The 16,943-nt window shown below is 49.5% G+C and overlaps 1 protein-coding gene across 3 annotated transcripts in view; it reads right to left on the reverse strand.

Annotated features, from left to right (window-relative positions):
* Nucleotides 1-977: 977 nt before the first annotated feature.
* The window catches only part of LOC142919869 (uncharacterized), a 79,726-nt gene continuing 63,760 nt past the window's right edge, over nucleotides 978-16,943 (reverse strand). The window contains exons 4-11 of one of the 3 annotated variants that reach the window (XM_076062539.1): nucleotides 11,818-12,302; nucleotides 11,441-11,606; nucleotides 10,385-10,744; nucleotides 4,134-4,250; nucleotides 3,471-3,627; nucleotides 3,256-3,316; nucleotides 2,005-2,106; nucleotides 978-1,848 (exon numbers count right to left, since the gene is read on the reverse strand). In XM_076062539.1, coding sequence (XP_075918654.1) covers nucleotides 1,801-1,848; nucleotides 2,005-2,106; nucleotides 3,256-3,316; nucleotides 3,471-3,627; nucleotides 4,134-4,250; nucleotides 10,385-10,744; nucleotides 11,441-11,606; nucleotides 11,818-12,302 — 1,496 coding nt within the window. In that variant the 3' untranslated portion in view covers nucleotides 978-1,800. Of the gene's footprint in view, nucleotides 1,849-2,004; nucleotides 2,107-3,255; nucleotides 3,317-3,470; nucleotides 3,628-4,133; nucleotides 4,338-10,384; nucleotides 10,745-11,440; nucleotides 11,607-11,817; nucleotides 12,303-16,943 lie in introns of all 3 variants that reach the window. The other 2 variants (XM_076062538.1, XM_076062537.1) reach the window with 2 other exon arrangements.

Raw genomic sequence — 16,943 nt, forward strand, 5'->3', positions numbered from 1 at the left:
TAAGCAGTAAGGCTCTGGGTGAACGGGCAGAAGAACATCACAAAACAATCGACGGATCCTACTAATGTAGTGTGTCGTAGTGTATAATGTAGTATATAGTGCAGTGTATAGTGTAGTGTATAGTAGTATAGTGTAGTGTATATAGTGTATAGTGTAGCATATAGTGTAGTATATATAGTGTGTAGTGTATAGTGTGTAGTATATATATAGTGTGTAGTGTATAGTGTAGTGTATAGTGTAGTGTATAGTGTAGTGTATTGTATAGTGTAGTATATATAGGGTAGTGTATAGTGTAGTGTATGGTGTAGTGTATAGTGTAGTGTATAGTGTAGTGTAGTACACTAGTACAGCACACTGGTGGGTTAGCGAGCCAAGCAACAACAGAGCGTAGTATATATAGTGTGTAGTGTAGTGTATAGTGTAGTGTATAGTAGTGTATAGTGTAATGTATAGTGTAGTATATAGTGTAGTGTATAGTGTAGTGTATAGTGTGATGTAGTGTAGTGTAGTACACTAGTACAGCACACTGGTGGGTTAGCAAGCCAAGCAACAAAATAGTGTAGTATATATATAGTGTGTAGTGTATAGTGTATAGTATAGTGTGTAGTGTAATATATATAGTGTAGTATATATAGTGTGTAGTGGAGTGTATAGTGTAGTGTGTAGTGTATAGTGTAGTGTATAGTATAGTGTAGTAGACTAATACAGAATAGTGGTGGGTTAAATTTCGATTTAAAGCTTTCGTGACTGCAAGGATTCATCTTCTTTGGTTCTTTCGGTAAAGTCACGTAGAATGAGAATAAAATAATAAATTGATAAAATAAAATAACACAATAATATTCTCACGACGTTTCGGCCACAACACAAGTGACTTTACCGAAAGAACCAAAGAAGACTGGTGGGTTAGCGAGCCAAGCAACAACATTTGCACTCTGGATACCGTGACATTTCGCCAGCAATCACAACAACCAGCTTCATCAGGCGACAGCGACAATTGTGCATTTATTCATTCACACAATCTAACCCGGATGATATCGGCTCGCCGAAAACCAACAGCGTCAAACTACGAAAGTGCTGCGGCATCGCGGGAGCGGCCGATGAAACTGGCCGGGTTCGGGGAGAAATAAAAAAACCGAGACGCTGACGTGGCGCAGGAAGGCTCACGCCGTTGTACGCGCCATCGTGACGCCGCTTGTCGCCCCGGTAAAACAATAATATAAACACGCGGTACTCCCTCTCGGTGCCGGACGTCGTGACGGACCGTGCCGATGTCGCCGCTCGTCGACCCCCGGCCACGCGAGGGCGAATTTAAATTCTCCCCCCACCCCCTTCTCCCTGGCTCCCTGGCACGACGCCCGGTCGCCTCCCGTCCAGCGGCACAACGCCGGGGGAAAGCGCTGGGAGGTGAGAGACCGTCGCGAAGACTAAAATAAAATAACAAAAAACTGCGTCCGGTAACGGAGAGCTCTTTCGTAAAACAAAATTCCCACCCCCACCCCACCCAAAAAAAAGTGAAAAGCCAAACTCGGGGCACCGATTGTAACCGGCACAAGGCAAATATCCCCCAATGCTGAAAAACATCGCTCAGTTGGGATCAAACAACAACAACAACAACAATTCTTCTTGGTTCTTACGGGGGGGGGGGGTTCACCCGCTCGCGAAGCGACAATCCCCGGCGTTGCCGCCGGCAACCGGAGGCACGGCAAGGCGGGGCACGGCAAGGTGGAGCACGGCAAGGCGGAGCACGGCAAGGTGGAGCACTCTCGCTCCTCCCCCCCCCGCCCCACCCCGAGCCGCTTCTCAAAAATCTTCCTTCCACTCCTCATCGTCATCTTCGTCTGTGAAAACCTGCGGGGGTCGGAATAAATTAGAGAGACGGTGACCGACCCCACCCCCACCCCCCACCCACTGGGGTGGCCAGAAGCGGATCGCTCACTCAGCCTAAGCAGTGGACGGACACTCGCTCACCGCTCGCTCGCTCGCTCGCCACCCACCCCTCCTCACCGTGTAGTCGTAGCTGCCAGCTCCGCTGTCTTGGTGCTGAGGCTGCGGTGGCAACTCATGCAGCTCCATATCCGCCTTGTTGCCACTCTCTAGCATTAGCAACTACACACGGAGCATCCCCACAACACGCACAGTGTGTGGTGAGTCTGTGGGTCTCTGTGTGGTGAGTCTGTGGGTCTCTGTGTGGTGAGTCTGTGGGTGTCTCTGTGTGGTGAGTCTGTGGGTCTCTGTGTGGCGAGTCTGTGGATCTCTGTGTGGTGAGTCTGTGGGTCTCTGTGTTGTGAGTCTGTGGGTCTCTGTGTGGTGAGTCTGTGGGTCTCTGTGTGGTGAGTCTGTGGGTCTCTGTGTGGTGAGTCTGTGGGTCTCTGTGTGGTGAGTCTGTGGGTCTCTATGTGGTGAGTCTGTGGGTCTCTGTGTGGTGAGTCTGTGGGTCTCTGTCTGGTGAGTCTGTGGGTCTCTGTGTGGTGAGTCTGTGAGTATCTGTCTGGTGAGTCTGTGGGTCTCTGTGTGGTGAGTCTGTGGGTATCTGTCTGGTGAGTCTGTGGGTCTCTGTGTGGTGAGTCTGTGGGTATCTGTCTGGTGAGTCTATGGGTTTCTGTGTGGTGAGTCTATGGGTCTCTGTGTGGTGAGTCTGTGGGTATTAATTTGGCAATCGTCATCAGGAGGCGAAACGAGGGGGAAGAAAGTTGCTGAGCAGGCAGCAGGCTGTTTTAAAGTTTTAAAGTTGGGTGTAGCCCAAGGGTCATAAACAAAGTGGGCACAACTTTACCGAAAGACCCAAAGAAAATGAATTCCTGCAGTCACGAAAGCTTTAGGTCGAGTCTAAGTGTGTCTCTATATATACACTACACTATACACTACACTATACACTACACTACTATACACTACACTATACACTACACTATACACTACACTACACACTACTATACACTACACTACTATACACTACTATACACTACACTATACTATACACACTACACTAGTATACACTACACTATACACTACACTATACACTACACTATACACTACACACTACACTATACACTACACTACACACTATACACTACTATACACTACACTATACACTACACTAGTATACACTACACTATACACTACACTATACACTACACTACACACTAAACTATACACTACACTACACACTACACTATACACTACACTACACACTACACTACACACTACACTATACACTACACTATACACCCCTCTGTGTCCTGGCGGTGTGCCACTCACGTAGCCACGGTCGCCCTCCGCGTTTCTCTGTGGTGCCTTGGGGAGAGTGGGGGGATCCTCCCTGCACGCATGTGGGTAGTGGGGGGGTAGTGGGGGGGTAGTGAGGGGGTAGTGGGGGGGGTGGTGGGGGGGGGCACAACGGCAGGTCGTCACAAAGATGACCCCGCGGGCACCGCCGACGTCCGCCCCACGTCCGAGAGAAGCGAGCGACTCACGTGGGGCCCCAGGGCTCCTGCCAATGCTGCTGCTGCCGGCGGCGTCGGCGGCGGTAGAGCAGCAGCAGCAGCAGCAGCGTGGCCACCAGGGCGAGGGACACGGCGAGGATCGCGGCCGGAGCGGCCCAGCTGGCCCGGCCCGTCGCCGCCGCCTTCTCTGCGTGGCACAACAACGATCCCCCGCGTGGCGTCAGCGTGCCGCCGTAGCACGACGACAACAACCGCCGCGATGACCACACGCGCCAGGCTAGGTGCGCTTCGAGGCTCGTGGCGCTCGCACCCGGGTGTTGCGGGTCGAGGGAGCGAGACGAAGGGACGGACGGAGACAAAGTCTCCCCCATAAAGGCCCCGGCGGACTGTCGGGGCGGGTGCCGTTAGCGAGTATCAGCAGCTGTGAAGGCCGTGATTGTGACAAACGAGGGGATGGGTGGCCAGAACAGGGACACACACACGGACACACACACGGACACGCACACACACACACGGACACGCACGCACACACACGCACGCGGACACGCACGCACACACACGCACACGCACGCACACGCATACGGACAGACAACCATGCACACGCACACGGACAGACACGCACCAACACACGTGCATGCACGCACAAACGTACACGGACACACACACATGCAACATTCAGAGATGTGAACAAACCTGTTCGTGTGTCCAGTTGCCTGTTCAGACCGAAAGTCGTGAGTTCAACCGGCGTGCAACAGACGGCGGTGGTGGCGTCTACATCGGTAGAACGTGAAGATCCAGTGTCATTTACATCTGTAGAACGTGAAGATCCAGTGTCATTTACATCTGTAGAACGTGAAGAACCAGTGGCAGAACGTGAAGAACCAGTGGCCTCTCCATCTGTAGAACGTGAAGAACCAGTGGCATCTACATCTCCAGAAGGTGAAGAACCAGTGGCATCTACATCTGCAGAACGCGAAGAACCAGTGGCCTCTACATCTGCAGAGCGTGAAGAACCAGTGGCATCTACATCTGCAGACAGTGAAGAACCAGTGGCATCTACATCTGCAGAGCGTGAAGAACCAGCGGCATCTAATCTGCAGAACGTGAAGAATCAGTGGCATCTACATCTGCTGAACGTGAAGAACCAGTGGCATCTACATCTGCAGAGCGTGAAGAACCAGCGGCATCTACATCTATAGAACGTGAAGAACCAGTGGCATCTACATCTGCAGAATGTGAAGAACCAGTGGCATCTACATCTGCAGAACGTGAAGAATTAGTGGCATCTACATCTGCAGAGCGTGAAGAACCAGTGGCATCTACATCTGCAGAGCGTGAAGAATTAGTGTAATCTACATCTGTAAAAGGTGAAGAACAAATGGCATCTACATCTGCAGAACGTGAAGAACCAGTGGCATCTACATCTGCAGAACGTGAAGAACCAGTGGCATCTACATCAGCTTTGGGTCTCTGTGTGAGTCTATGGGTCTCTGTCTGAGAAGTCTATGGGTGTCTGTGTGAGTAGTCTATGGGTGTCTGTGTGATGAGTCTATGGGTCTCTGTGTGAGTAGTCTATGGGTCTCTGTGTGAGTAGTCTATGGGTGTCTGTGTGATGAGTCTATGGGTCTCTGTGTGAGTCTATGGGTGTCTGTGAGTAGTCTATGGGTGTCTGTGTGAGTAGGCTATGGGTGTCTGTATGATGAGTCTATGGGTCTCTGTGTGAGTAGTCTATGGGTCTCTGTGTGAGTAGTCTATGGGTGTCTGTGTGAGTCTATGGGTGTCTGTGAGTAGTCTATGGGTGTCTGTGTGAGTAGGCTATGGGTGTCTGTATGATGAGTCTATGGGTCTCTGTGTGAGTAGTCTATGGGTCTCTGTGTGAGTAGTCTATGGGTGTCTGTGTGGTGAGTCTATGGGTCTCTGTGTGAGTAGTCTATGGGTCTCGGTGTGATGAGTCTATGGGTCTCTGTGTGAGTCTATGGGTCTCTGTGTGAGTAGTCTATGGGTGTCTGTGTGATGAGTCTATGGGTCTCTGTGTGAGTCTATGGGTCTCTCTGTGAGTAGTCTATGGGTGTCTGTGTGATGAGTCTATGGGTCTCTGTCTGAGTCTATGGGTCTCTGTGTGAGTAGTCTATGGGTCTCTGTGTGAGTAGTCTATGGGTCTCTGTGTGAGTCTGTGGGTCTCTGTGTGAGTAGTCTATGGGTCTCTATGTGAGTAGTCTATGGGTCTCTGTGTGAGTCTGTGGGTCTCTGTGTGAGTAGTCTATGGGTCTCTGTGTGAGTAGTCTATGGGTCTTCTTTGGTTCTTTCGGTAAAGTCACGTAGAATGAGAATAAAATAATAAATTTATCAAATAAAAAAACGCAATAAAATTCTCACGACATTTCGGCCACAACACAAGCGGCCTTCATCAGGTGAAGGGACGAGACTGTCTGGAGGACAGCGCTGGAGCGAACAAAGCCTTCTGAGATCGCGACCTTTAAGCTGTGTGAGAAGAAACAAAGCGCCTTGACAAAGGAATTAGCATAGAATTTAGCATTGAAATGGCTGAGTGATTAGCTTGTGACTGGTCACAGAAATGGCTATGTTAAAGTCAAAGCATACACATCCACAGAGGCACCCCTTGACAAAGGAATTAGCATAGAATTTAGCATTGAAATAGCTGAGTGATTAGCTTGTGACTGGTCACAGAAATGGCTATGTTAAAGTCAAAGCATACACATTCACAGAGGCACCTAGTACAAATCAAACAGGAGAATTTAGCATTAAAATAACTAGGAGAATTTAGCATTGAAATAACTGAGTGATTAGCTTGTGACTGGTCACAGAAATGGCTATGTTAAAATCAAAGCCTACACATCTGAGCAATTCACAGTAACTGGGTATACACTACACTAGATAATGAATACTACATAGTAAACCAATAAAAAACTAAAATAAAAATTACCCCAATGTTATCAATAAACTCTATATTCTCCAATCAGCTAAGCTACCAACAATAAGTCGTTATATACCACAATGCTATATGGCGAAAAAATGGGTGGATTCTTACCCTCAACTTTAGCACCACTGATAGCTACGAGCCCCGTTCAGACGGACGAGTTCATCCATGGTCGGAACAGAGGAGGGGGAGAGAGACAGCTGCGTGGCGCTGTTAATACTCCATGTTGTAAACCATACCATTAACCGTGGTGTGATAGGTATTAAGAGTCAATGCCAGCGAAAGAGCTGCGGTCTGAAGGTCATCGAAAAATACAATGAATTAAGAACAGAAATGGTTTAAAACATCTTTCCAATGGTTACTAAGCCAGAATCCATCTTCTCGGTTGAAATTGTCTCTGTGCTTGTATATGTGAATGGCCTCATGAACGAATCTCTCATGGTAGCCGGTTGGTTTGGAAAGAACCTCCGTCTTGGAGAAGTCAATGTCATGTGAGCCCACTGAATTATAACAGTGATCTGCCACGGCAGAGGAGTTCGTCTTACCGTGTTTCAAGTCTGCTTTATGTTCGCAGATGCGGTCCGAGATATGTCGTTTGGTTTCTCCAATGTAGCTACTACCACAGAGGCACTTTAGTTTGTAAACGCCCGGGTACTGTATGTCTGGAACAGCATCTTTTACAGATGGAACCAGATCACGGATTTTATGTACTGTGTTGAATCGGACCTGGATCTTGTGTTTATTCAGGATTTTGGAGATCTTTTGAGTGACCCCTGCAATGTAGGGTAAGGTGATGGTTTTGAGTGGCTCCACAAGAGGATCCTTCTTCATGACTGGAGTGATGGCTTTGCGGATTGTGTAGTCGGAGTAACCATTAGCCCTGAGAGCCTGGTGTACGTGCTTGAGTTCACTGGTAATGTGTTCCTGGTCGGAAATGCATTGGGCTTATGGTATAGAGTCTTCATGAGGGAGTTCTTCTGGGATGGATGGTGGTGGGAATCCGGTTTCAAGTAAGCATCTGTATGTGTAGCTTTCCTGTAGACAGAGTGGCTCATTGAACCATCATGTGTCCTTTTAATTAAGACATCCAAAAAGGGTAGTTTGCCATCTTTTTCGACCTCCATGGTAAATCTGATGGCTGGGTGTATGGAATTGATGTGGTCGCGGAATTGATCTAGAGCAGGCTGGCCATGTGGCCAGATGACAAAGGTGTCATCCACGTACCTCTTCCATAAGGTCGGGCGTAGAGTGGCAGTCATGGATGGCGTCAGTTTCAAATTTTTCCATGAATACGTTGGCTACAACCGGAGATAGGGGGGAGCCAATTAGGGTGCCCTCAGTTTGTTTGTAGAAAGTTCCATTCCAGGTGAAGTATGTGTTGGTTAAGCAATGTCTCACCAGGGGGGGTACATCAGTATGCAGTCCTTGATGAACCAGGTCTTCAATGATAGCGATGGTGTCAGGTACCGGGACTTTGGTGAACAAGGACACCACATCAACACTGACAAGCAGGTCGTCTGGGGACAGGGAAATGCCTTTGATTGTCAATACCAGGTGAGTCGAATTTAGTACTGCAGAGGTGGTTTTTCCAGTGAAAGGTCGCAGTATATCAGCAAGAAAACGTGCCAGTTTATAGGTGGGGGATTTGATAGTAGAGACGATGGGACGAAGGGGTGTATCTTCTTTGTGTACCTTTGGAAGGCCATATAATCTTGGTGGTCTGGCAGCAGAGGGTTTCAACGAGAACTGTTTGGTCTGATCCATTAATGCTGTTGAATCAGAGATGATTTTGTTCGTTTTGGTAACCAGGCTGTTGGTGGGATCTCTTTATATTTTTGTATAGCTGCCATCGTTGAGTAGTTCTTGAATTTTGTTGTTATATTCTGTTTTGTCCATGATGACAGTGGCTACCATGAGAGATTCGTTCATGAGGCCATTCACATATACAAGCACAGAGACAATTTCAACCGAGAAGATGGATTCTGGCTTAGTAACCATTGGAAAGATGTTTTAAACCATTTCCGTTCTTAATTAATTGTATTTTACGATGACCTTCAGACCGCAGCTCTTTCGCTGGCATTGACTCTTAATACCTCTCACACCACGGTTAATGGTGTGGTTTACAACATGGAGTATAACAGCGCCTCGCAGCTGTCTCTCTCCCCCTCCTCCGTTCCGACCATGGGTGAACTCGTCCGTCTGAACGGGGCTCGTAGCTATCCGTGGTGCTAAAGTTGAGGGTAAGAATCCACCCATTTTTTCGCCAGATAGCATTGTGATATATAACGACTTATTGTGGTAGCTTAGCTGATTGGAGAATATATAGAGTTTATTGATAACATTGAGGTAATTTATATTTTAGTTTTTTATTGGTTTACTATATAGTTTTCATTATATAGTGTAGTGTATACCCAGTTACTGTGAATAGCTCAGATATGTAGGCTTTGACTTTAACATAGCTATTTCTGTGACCAGTCACAAGCTAATCACTCAGTTATTTCAATGCTAAATTCTCCTAATTATTTCAATGCTAAATTCTCCTGTTTGATTTGTACTAAGGGCCTCGGTGAATGTGTATGCTCTGACTTTAACGTAGCTATTTCTGCAGCAGGTACAAGCTCTATTTCTGCAGCAGGTACAAGCTAATCACTCAGCTTTCTAAATGCAAAATTCTATGCTAATTCCATTGTCAAGATGTGTATGCCTTAACTTAGCTATTTCAATGCTAAATTCCATGCTAATCCCTTTAACAATGGGTGCCTCTGCGGGTGTGTATGCTTTAACTTTTAACATAGCTATTTCTGTGACCAGTCACAAGCTAATCATTCAGCCATTTCAATGCTAAATTATATGCTAATTCCTTTGTCAAGGGGTGCCTCTGTAGATGTGTATGCTTTGACTTTAACATAGCCATTTCTGTGACCAGTCACAAGCTAATCACTCAGCTATTTCAATGCTAAATTCTATGCTAATTCCTTTGTCAAGGCGCTTTGTTTCTTCTCACACAGCTTAAAGGTCGCGATCTGAGCATGGCTTTGTTCGCTCCAGCGCTGTCCTCCAGACAGTCTCGTCCCTTCACCTGATGAAGGCCGCTTGTGTTGTGGCCAGAACGTCATGAGAATTTTATTGTGTTATTTTATTTTATCAATTTATTATTTATTCTCGTTCTACGTGACTTTACCGAAAGAACCAAAGAAGATGAATCATTGCAGTCACGAAAGCTTTAAATCGAAATTTAGTCTATGGGTGTCTGTGTGAGTAGTCTATGGGTCTCTGTGTGAGTAGTCTATGGGAGTCTGTGTGAGTAGTCTATGGGTCTCTGTGTGAGTAGTTTATGGGTGTCTGTGTGAGTAGTCTATGGGTGTCTGTGTGAGTAGTCTATGGGTCTCTGTGTGACTAGTCTATGGGTGTCTGTGTGAGTAGTCTATGGGTGTCTGTGTGAGTAGTCTATGGGTCTCTGCGTCAGTAGTCTATGGGTCTCTGTGTGAGTCTATGGGTCTCTGTGTGATGAGTCTATGGGTCTCTGTGTGAGTAGTCTATGGGTGTCTGTGTGATGAGTCTATGGGTCTTTGTGTGAGTAGTCTATGGGTCTCTGTGTGAGTAGTCTATGGGTCTCAGTGTGAGTCTATGGGTCTCCGTGTGATGAGTCTATGGGTCTCTGTGTCAGTAGTCTATGGGTCTCTGTGTGAGTAGTCTATGGGTGTCTGTGTGAGTAGTCTATGGGTCTCTGTGTGAGTAGTCTATGGGTCTCTGTGTGAGTAGTCTATGGGTCTCTGTGTGATGAGTCTATGGGTCTCTGTGTGAGTCGTCTATGGGTCTCTGTGTGAGTAGTCTATGGGTCTCTGTGTGAGTAGTCTATGGGTGTCTGTGTGAGTAGGCTATGGGTCTCTGCGTGAGTAGTCTATGGGTCTCTGCGTGATGAGTCTATGGGTCTCTGTGTGAGTAGTCTATGGGTGTCTGTGTGATGAGTCTATGGGTCTCTGCGTGGGGCAGTGCCAATCCTCACTGATGACAGAGAGGTTGACCCTCCCCTCGAAGTTGCCGTGGGGGAAGGTGGCCACGTGGCAGAGGAAGAGGCCCCCGTCGCCAGCCCGCACGTCCAGCATTTCCAGCGAGACGTCGCCGGGAGGCCCCCCAACGCGGAACCGCAGTCGGCCCGCGAGGGACGAGTTGGAGTACGCCGTGCCGTGCAGCGGGCTGAGCGTGGCCAAATTGGCCCCCGCCCAGACGTCGTCACGGGAGGCCTTCAGCCAGTTGGCCTGCACCACCACCACGGCCGCACCCCAGAGGATGCAGCGCAGCAGCGCCACCTTTTGGCCGACGACCGCCGTGACCTGGCCGTCCGTTTCGACACCCACACGAGGGGCTGGGTGGGAAGACCACACAGAGACCCATAGACTACTCATAGACTACTCATAGAGACCCATAGACTACTCATAGAGACCCATAAACTACTCACACAGACACCCATAGACTACTCACAGAGACCCATAGACTACTCACACAGAGACCCATAGACTACTCGCACAGAGACCCATAGACTTCTCACGCAGAGACCCAAAGACTACTCATAGAGACCCATAGACCACTCACACAGAGACCCATAGACTAGTCACACAGAGACCCATAGACTATTCACACAGAGACCCATAGACTACTCACGCAGAGACCCATAGACTACTCACGCAGAGACCCATAGACTACTCACGCAGAGACCCATAGACTACTCACGCAGAGACCCATAGACTACTCATAGAGACCCATAGACTACTCACACAGAGACCCATAGACTACTCACACAGAGACCAATAGACTACTCACGCAGAGACCCATAGACTACTCACGCAGAGACCCATAGATTACTCACGCAGAAACCCATAGACTACTCATAGAGACCCATAGACTACTCACACAGAGACCCATAGACTACACATAGAGACCCATAGACTACTCACACAGAGACCCATAGACCACTCATAGAGACCCACAAGGCTACTCACACAGAGACCCACTTCACACGCACAAAAATACCTCTCACTCATTCACCCAGCCACCCACTCACCCACGGTGCTGTGTGGTGGAGGGACGGAGACACACGACAGTGGAGACCACTCCCCTGCCTTCCACCGTGGGAAGTCGGCTACCATTCTCACGCGGACACAGTACTCATCCTCGCGTCCCGGCAGAAGCATCATTTGGTGTTGGTACCGGCATCCGATGAAGCGCTCCTGGCAGTAAGCATCATCATCATCATCATCAGTAGTAGCAGCAGTAGTAGTAGCAGCAACAGCATCATCATCAGTAGTAGTAGCATCATCAGTAGTAGTGTCATTGGTAGTATCATCATCATCAGTAGCAGCATCACCACCCACCCACTCAACCACACACATCTCCCGCCACAACCTCCCGACCCCCGTCACAACTCCGGCAACCTCTCACCGTGCGTCGAACGCCGCCTCTTGTCGAGATGTCAACCTGATGGTGGAACTCCACGTCGTGGGACACCAGCGTCCTCAACCCACGCCCGACGGAGACCAACAACGACAGCTTCCACACCTCCGGCTCTCCGTCAACCACCGCCTCCAACTCCCCAGCCTCCCCAGGACCATCGTCGTCGAGGTTGTCGCCATCGACCTCGACGTCGTAGTCACGGCGGTCATCGTCACCGCCGTCACGGCCATCGTCATCGTCGTCGAAGTCGTCGCCATCGACATCAACGTTATAGTCACGGCGGTCGTCATCACCGCCATCACGGACATCGTCATCGTCGTTGTCGTTGTAGCCATCATCGTCGTTGTCTTCATCGTCACCCACAACACCGCACTCCTCATCCTTCTCCTCCTCACCATGACCATCGCCCTCCTCCTCCTTCCCCAGCGTCAGTTTGTCGAGCCTCAGGGTGAACGACGGAGCGCTGAGCACAGCTGAGACACGGGAGAGGGGGGGTCATGGCGAGGGATGTTTGTGTGATCTCCCCCTGTCCTACAGAGTGTGTGGAGTTTGTGTGATCTCCCCCTGTCCTGCAGAGTGAGTGAGTGGAGTTTGTGTAATCTCCCCCTGTTCTACAGAGTGAGTGGAGTTTGTGTGATCTCCCCGTGTTCTACAGAGTGAGTGGAGTTTGTGTGATCTCCCCCTGTCCTACAGAGTGAGTGGAGTTTGTGTGATCTCCCCGTGTTCTACAGAGTGTGTGAAGTTTGTGTGATCTCCCCCTGTCCTACAGAGTGAGTGTGAGTGGAGTTTGTGTGATCTCCCCCTGTCCTACACAGAGTGTGTGGAGTTTGTGTGATCTCCCCCTGTTCTACAGAGTGTGTGGAGTTTGTGTGATCTCCCCCTGTCCTACAGAGTGAGTGGAGTTTGTGTGATCTCCCCCTGTCCTACAGAGTGTGTGAGTGGAGTTTGTGTGATCTCCCCCTGTTCTATAGAGTGAGTGGAGTTTGTGTGATCTCCCCCTGTCCTACAGAGTGTGTAGAGTTTGTGTGATCTCCCCCTGTCCTACAGAGTGGAGTTTGTGTGATCTCCCCCTGTCCAACAGAGTGTGTGAGTGGAGTTTGTGTGATCTCCCCCTGTCCTACGGTGAGTGAGTGGAGTTTGTGTGATCTCTCCCTGTCCTACAGAGTGAGTGGAGTTTGTGTGATCTCCCCCTGTCCTACAGAGTGAGTGGAGTTTGTGTGATCTCCCCCTGTTCTACAGTGAGTGAGTGGAGTTTGTATGATCTCCCCCTGTCCTACAGAGTGAGTAGAGTTTGTGTGATCTCCCCCTGTTCTACAGAAAGAGTGTGTGGAGTTTGTGTGATCTCCCCCTATTTTACAGAGTGAGTGGAGTTTGTATGATCTCCCCCTGTCCTACAGAGTGAATGAGTGGAGTTTGTGTGATCTCCCCCTGTACTACAGAGTGAGTGGAGTTTGTGTGATCTCTCCCTGTCCTACAGAGTGAGTGGAGTTTGTGTGATCTCCCCCTGTCCGACAGAGTGTGTGAGTGGAGTTTGTGTGATCTCCCCCTGTCCTACAGAGTGAATGAGTGGAGCTTGTGTGATCTCCCCCTGTCCTACAGGGAGAGTGGAGTTTGTGTGATCTCCCCCTGTCCCACAGAGTGTGTGAGTGGAGTTTGTGTGATCTCCCCCTGTCCTACAGAGTGAGTGGAGTTTGTGTGATCTCCCCCTGTCCTACAGAGTGAGTGAGTGGAGTTTGTGTGATCTCCCCCTGTCCTACAGAGTGAGTGGAGTTTGTGTGATCTCCCCCTGTCCTACAGAGTGAGTGGAGTTTGTGTGATCTCCCCCTGTTCCACAGAGTGAGTGTGAGTGGAGTTTGTGTGATCTCCCCCTGTCCTACAGAGTGTGTGAGTGGAGTTTGTATGATCTTCCCCTGTCCTACAGAGTGTGTGAGTGGAGTTTGTGTGATATCCCCATGTTCTACAGAGTGAGTGGAGTTTGTGTGATCTCCCCCTGTCCTACAGAGTGAGTGGAGTTTGTGTGATCTCCCCGTGTTCTACAGAGTGAGTGTGAGTGGAGTTTGTGTGATCTCCCCCTGTCCTACACAGAGTGTGTGGAGTTTGTGTGATCACCCCCTGTTCTACAGAGTGTGTGGAGTTTGTGTGATCTCCCCCTGTCCTACAGAGTGAGTGGAGTTTGTGTGATCTCCCCCTGTCCTACAGAGTGTGTGAGTGGAGTTTGTGTGATCTCCCCCTGTCCTACAGAGTGTGTACAGTTTGTGTGATCTCCCCCTGTCCTACAGAGTGAGTGGAGTTTGTGTGATCTCCCCCTGTCCTACAGAGTGTGTGAGTGGAGTTTGTGTGATCTCCCCCTGTCCTACAGAGTGAGTGGAGTTTGTGTGATCTCCCCCTGTCCTACAGAGTGTGTGAGTGGAGTTTGTGTGATCTCCCCCTGTCCTACAGTGAGTGAGTGGAGTTTGTGTGATCTCCCCCTGTTTTACAGAGTGAGTGGAGTTTGTGTGATCTCCCCCTGTCCTACAGAGTGAGTGGGTGGAGTTTGTGTGATCTCCCCCTGTCCTACAGAGTGAGTGAGTGGAGTTTGTGTGATCTCTCCCTGTCCTACAGAGTGAGTGGAGTTTGTGTGATCTCCCACTGTCCTACAGAGTGAGTGGAGTTTGTGTGATCTCCCCTGTTCTACAGTGAGTGAGTGGAGTTTGTATGATCTCCCCCTGTCCTACAGAGTGAGTAGAGTTTGTGTGATCTCCCCCTGTTCTACAGAAGGAGTGTGTTGAGTTTGTGTGATCTCCCCCTGTTTTACAGAGTGAGTGGAGTTTGTATGATCTCCCCCTGTCCTACAGAGTGAATGAGTGGAGTTTGTGTGATTTCCCCCTGTACTACAGAGTGAGTGGAGTTTGTGTGATCTCTCCCTGTCCTACAGAGTGAGTGGAGTTTGTGTGATCTCCCCCTGTCCGACAGAGTGTGTGAGTGGCGTTTGTGTGATCTCCCCCTTTCCTACAGAGTGAATGAGTGGAGCTTGTGTGATCTCCCCCTGTCCTACAGGGAGAGTGGAGTTTGTGTGATCTCCCCCTGTCCCACAGAGTGTGTGAGTGGAGTTTGTGTCATCTCCCCCTGTCCTACAGAGTGAGTGGAGTTTGTGTGATCTCCCCCTGTCCTACAGAGTGAGTGAGTGGAGTTTGTGTGATCTCCCCCTGTCCTACAGAGTGAGTGGAGTTTGTGTGATCTCCCCCTGTCCTACAGAGTGAGTGGAGTTTGTGTGATCTCCCCCTGTTCCACAGAATGAGTGTGAGTGGAGTTTGTGTGATCTCCCCCTGTCCTACAGAGTGTGTGAGTGGAGTTTGTATGATCTCCCCCTGTCCTACAGAGTGTGTGAGTGGAGTTTGTGTGATATCCCCATGTTCTACAGAGTGAGTGGAGTTTGTGTGATCTCCCCCTTTACTACAGAGTGAGTGGAGTTTGTGTGATCTCCCCCTGTCCTACAGAGTGAGTGGAGTTTGTGTGATCTCCCCCTGTCCTACAGAGTGTGTGAGTGGAGTTTGTGTGATCTCCCCCTGTTCTACAGAGTGTGTGGAGTTTGTGTGATCTCCACCTGTCCTACAGAGTGAGTGGAGTTTGTGTGATCTCCCCCTGTCCTACAGAGTGTGTGAGTGGAGTGTGTGTGATCTCCCCCTGTCCTACAGTGAGTGAGTGGAGTTTGTGTGATCTCCTCCTATCCTACAGAGTGAGTGTGTGGAGTTTGTGTGATCTCCCCCTGTTTTACAGAGTGAGTGGAGTTTGTGTGATCTCCCCCTGTCCTACAGAGTGAGTGAGTGGAGATTGTGTGATCTCCCCCTGTCCTACAGAGTGAGTGGAGTTTGTGTGATCTCTCCCTGTCCTACAGAGTGAGTGGAGTTTGTGTGATCTCCCCCTGTCCTACAGAGTGAGTGGAGTTTGTGTGATCTCCCCCTGTCCTACAGAGTGAGTGGAGGTTGTGTGATCTCCCCCTGTTCTACAGTGAGTGAGTGGAGTTTGTACGATCTCCCCCTGTCCTACAGAGTGAGTAGAGTTTGTGTGATCTCCCCCTGTTCTACAGATGGAGTGTGTGGAGTTTGTGTGATCTCCCCCTGTTTTACAGAGTGAGTGGAGTTTGTATGATCTCCCCCTGTCCTACAGAGTGAATGAGTGGAGTTTGTGTGATCTCCCCCTGTACTACAGAGTGAGTGAGTGGAGTTTGTGTGATCTCTCCCTGTCCTACAGAGTGAGTGAGTGGAGTTTGTGTGATCTCCCCCTGTCCTACAGAGTGAGTGGAGTTTGTGTGATCTCCCCCTGTCCTACAGAGTGAGTGGAGTTTGTGTGATCTCCCCCTGTTCACAGAGTGAGTGAGTGGAGTTTGTGTGATCTCCCCCTGTCCTACAGAGTGAGTGGAGTTTGTGTGATCTCCCCGTGTCCTACAGAGTGGAGTTTGTGTGATCTCCCCCTGTCCTACAGAGTGTGTGAGTGGAGTTTGTGTGATCTCCCCCTGTCCTACAGAGTGAGTGAGTGGAGTTTGTGTGATCTCTCTCTGTCCTACAGAGTGAGTGGAGTTTGTGTGATCTCCCCCTGTCCTACAGAGTGAGTGGAGTTTGTGTGATCTCCCCCTGTCCTACAGAGTGAGTGAGTGGAGTTTGTGTGATCTCCCCCTGTCCTACAGAGTGAGTGGAGTTTGTGTGATCTCCCCCTGTCCTACAGAGTGAGTGGAGTTTGTGTGATCTCCCCCTGTTCACAGAGTGAGTGAGTGGAGTTTGTGTGATCTCCCCCTGTCCTACAGAGTGAGTGGAGTTTGTGTGATCTCCCCGTGTCCTACAGAGTGGAGTTTGTGTGATCTCCCCCTGTCCTACAGAGTGTGTGAGTGGAGTTTGTGTGATCTCCCCCTGTCCTACAGAGTGAGTGGAGTTTGTGTGATCTCCCCCTGTCCTACAGAGTGTGTGAGTGGAGTTTGTGTGATCTCCCCCTGTCCTACAGTGAGTGAGTGGAGTTTGTGTGATCTCCCCCTGTCCTACAGAGTGAGTGTGTGGAGTTTGTGTGATCTCCCCCTGTTTTACAGAGTGAGTGGAGTTTGTGTGATCTCCCCCTGTCGTACAGAGTGAGTGGGTGGAGTTTGT

This window comes from Petromyzon marinus, unplaced genomic scaffold (genome assembly GCF_048934315.1).
Source record: "Petromyzon marinus isolate PM22_M1 ecotype Great Lakes invasive population unplaced genomic scaffold, UKy_Petmar_22M1.pri1.0 PM_G_Scaffold_65, whole genome shotgun sequence".
Lineage (NCBI taxonomy): Eukaryota > Metazoa > Chordata > Hyperoartia > Petromyzontiformes > Petromyzontidae > Petromyzon > Petromyzon marinus.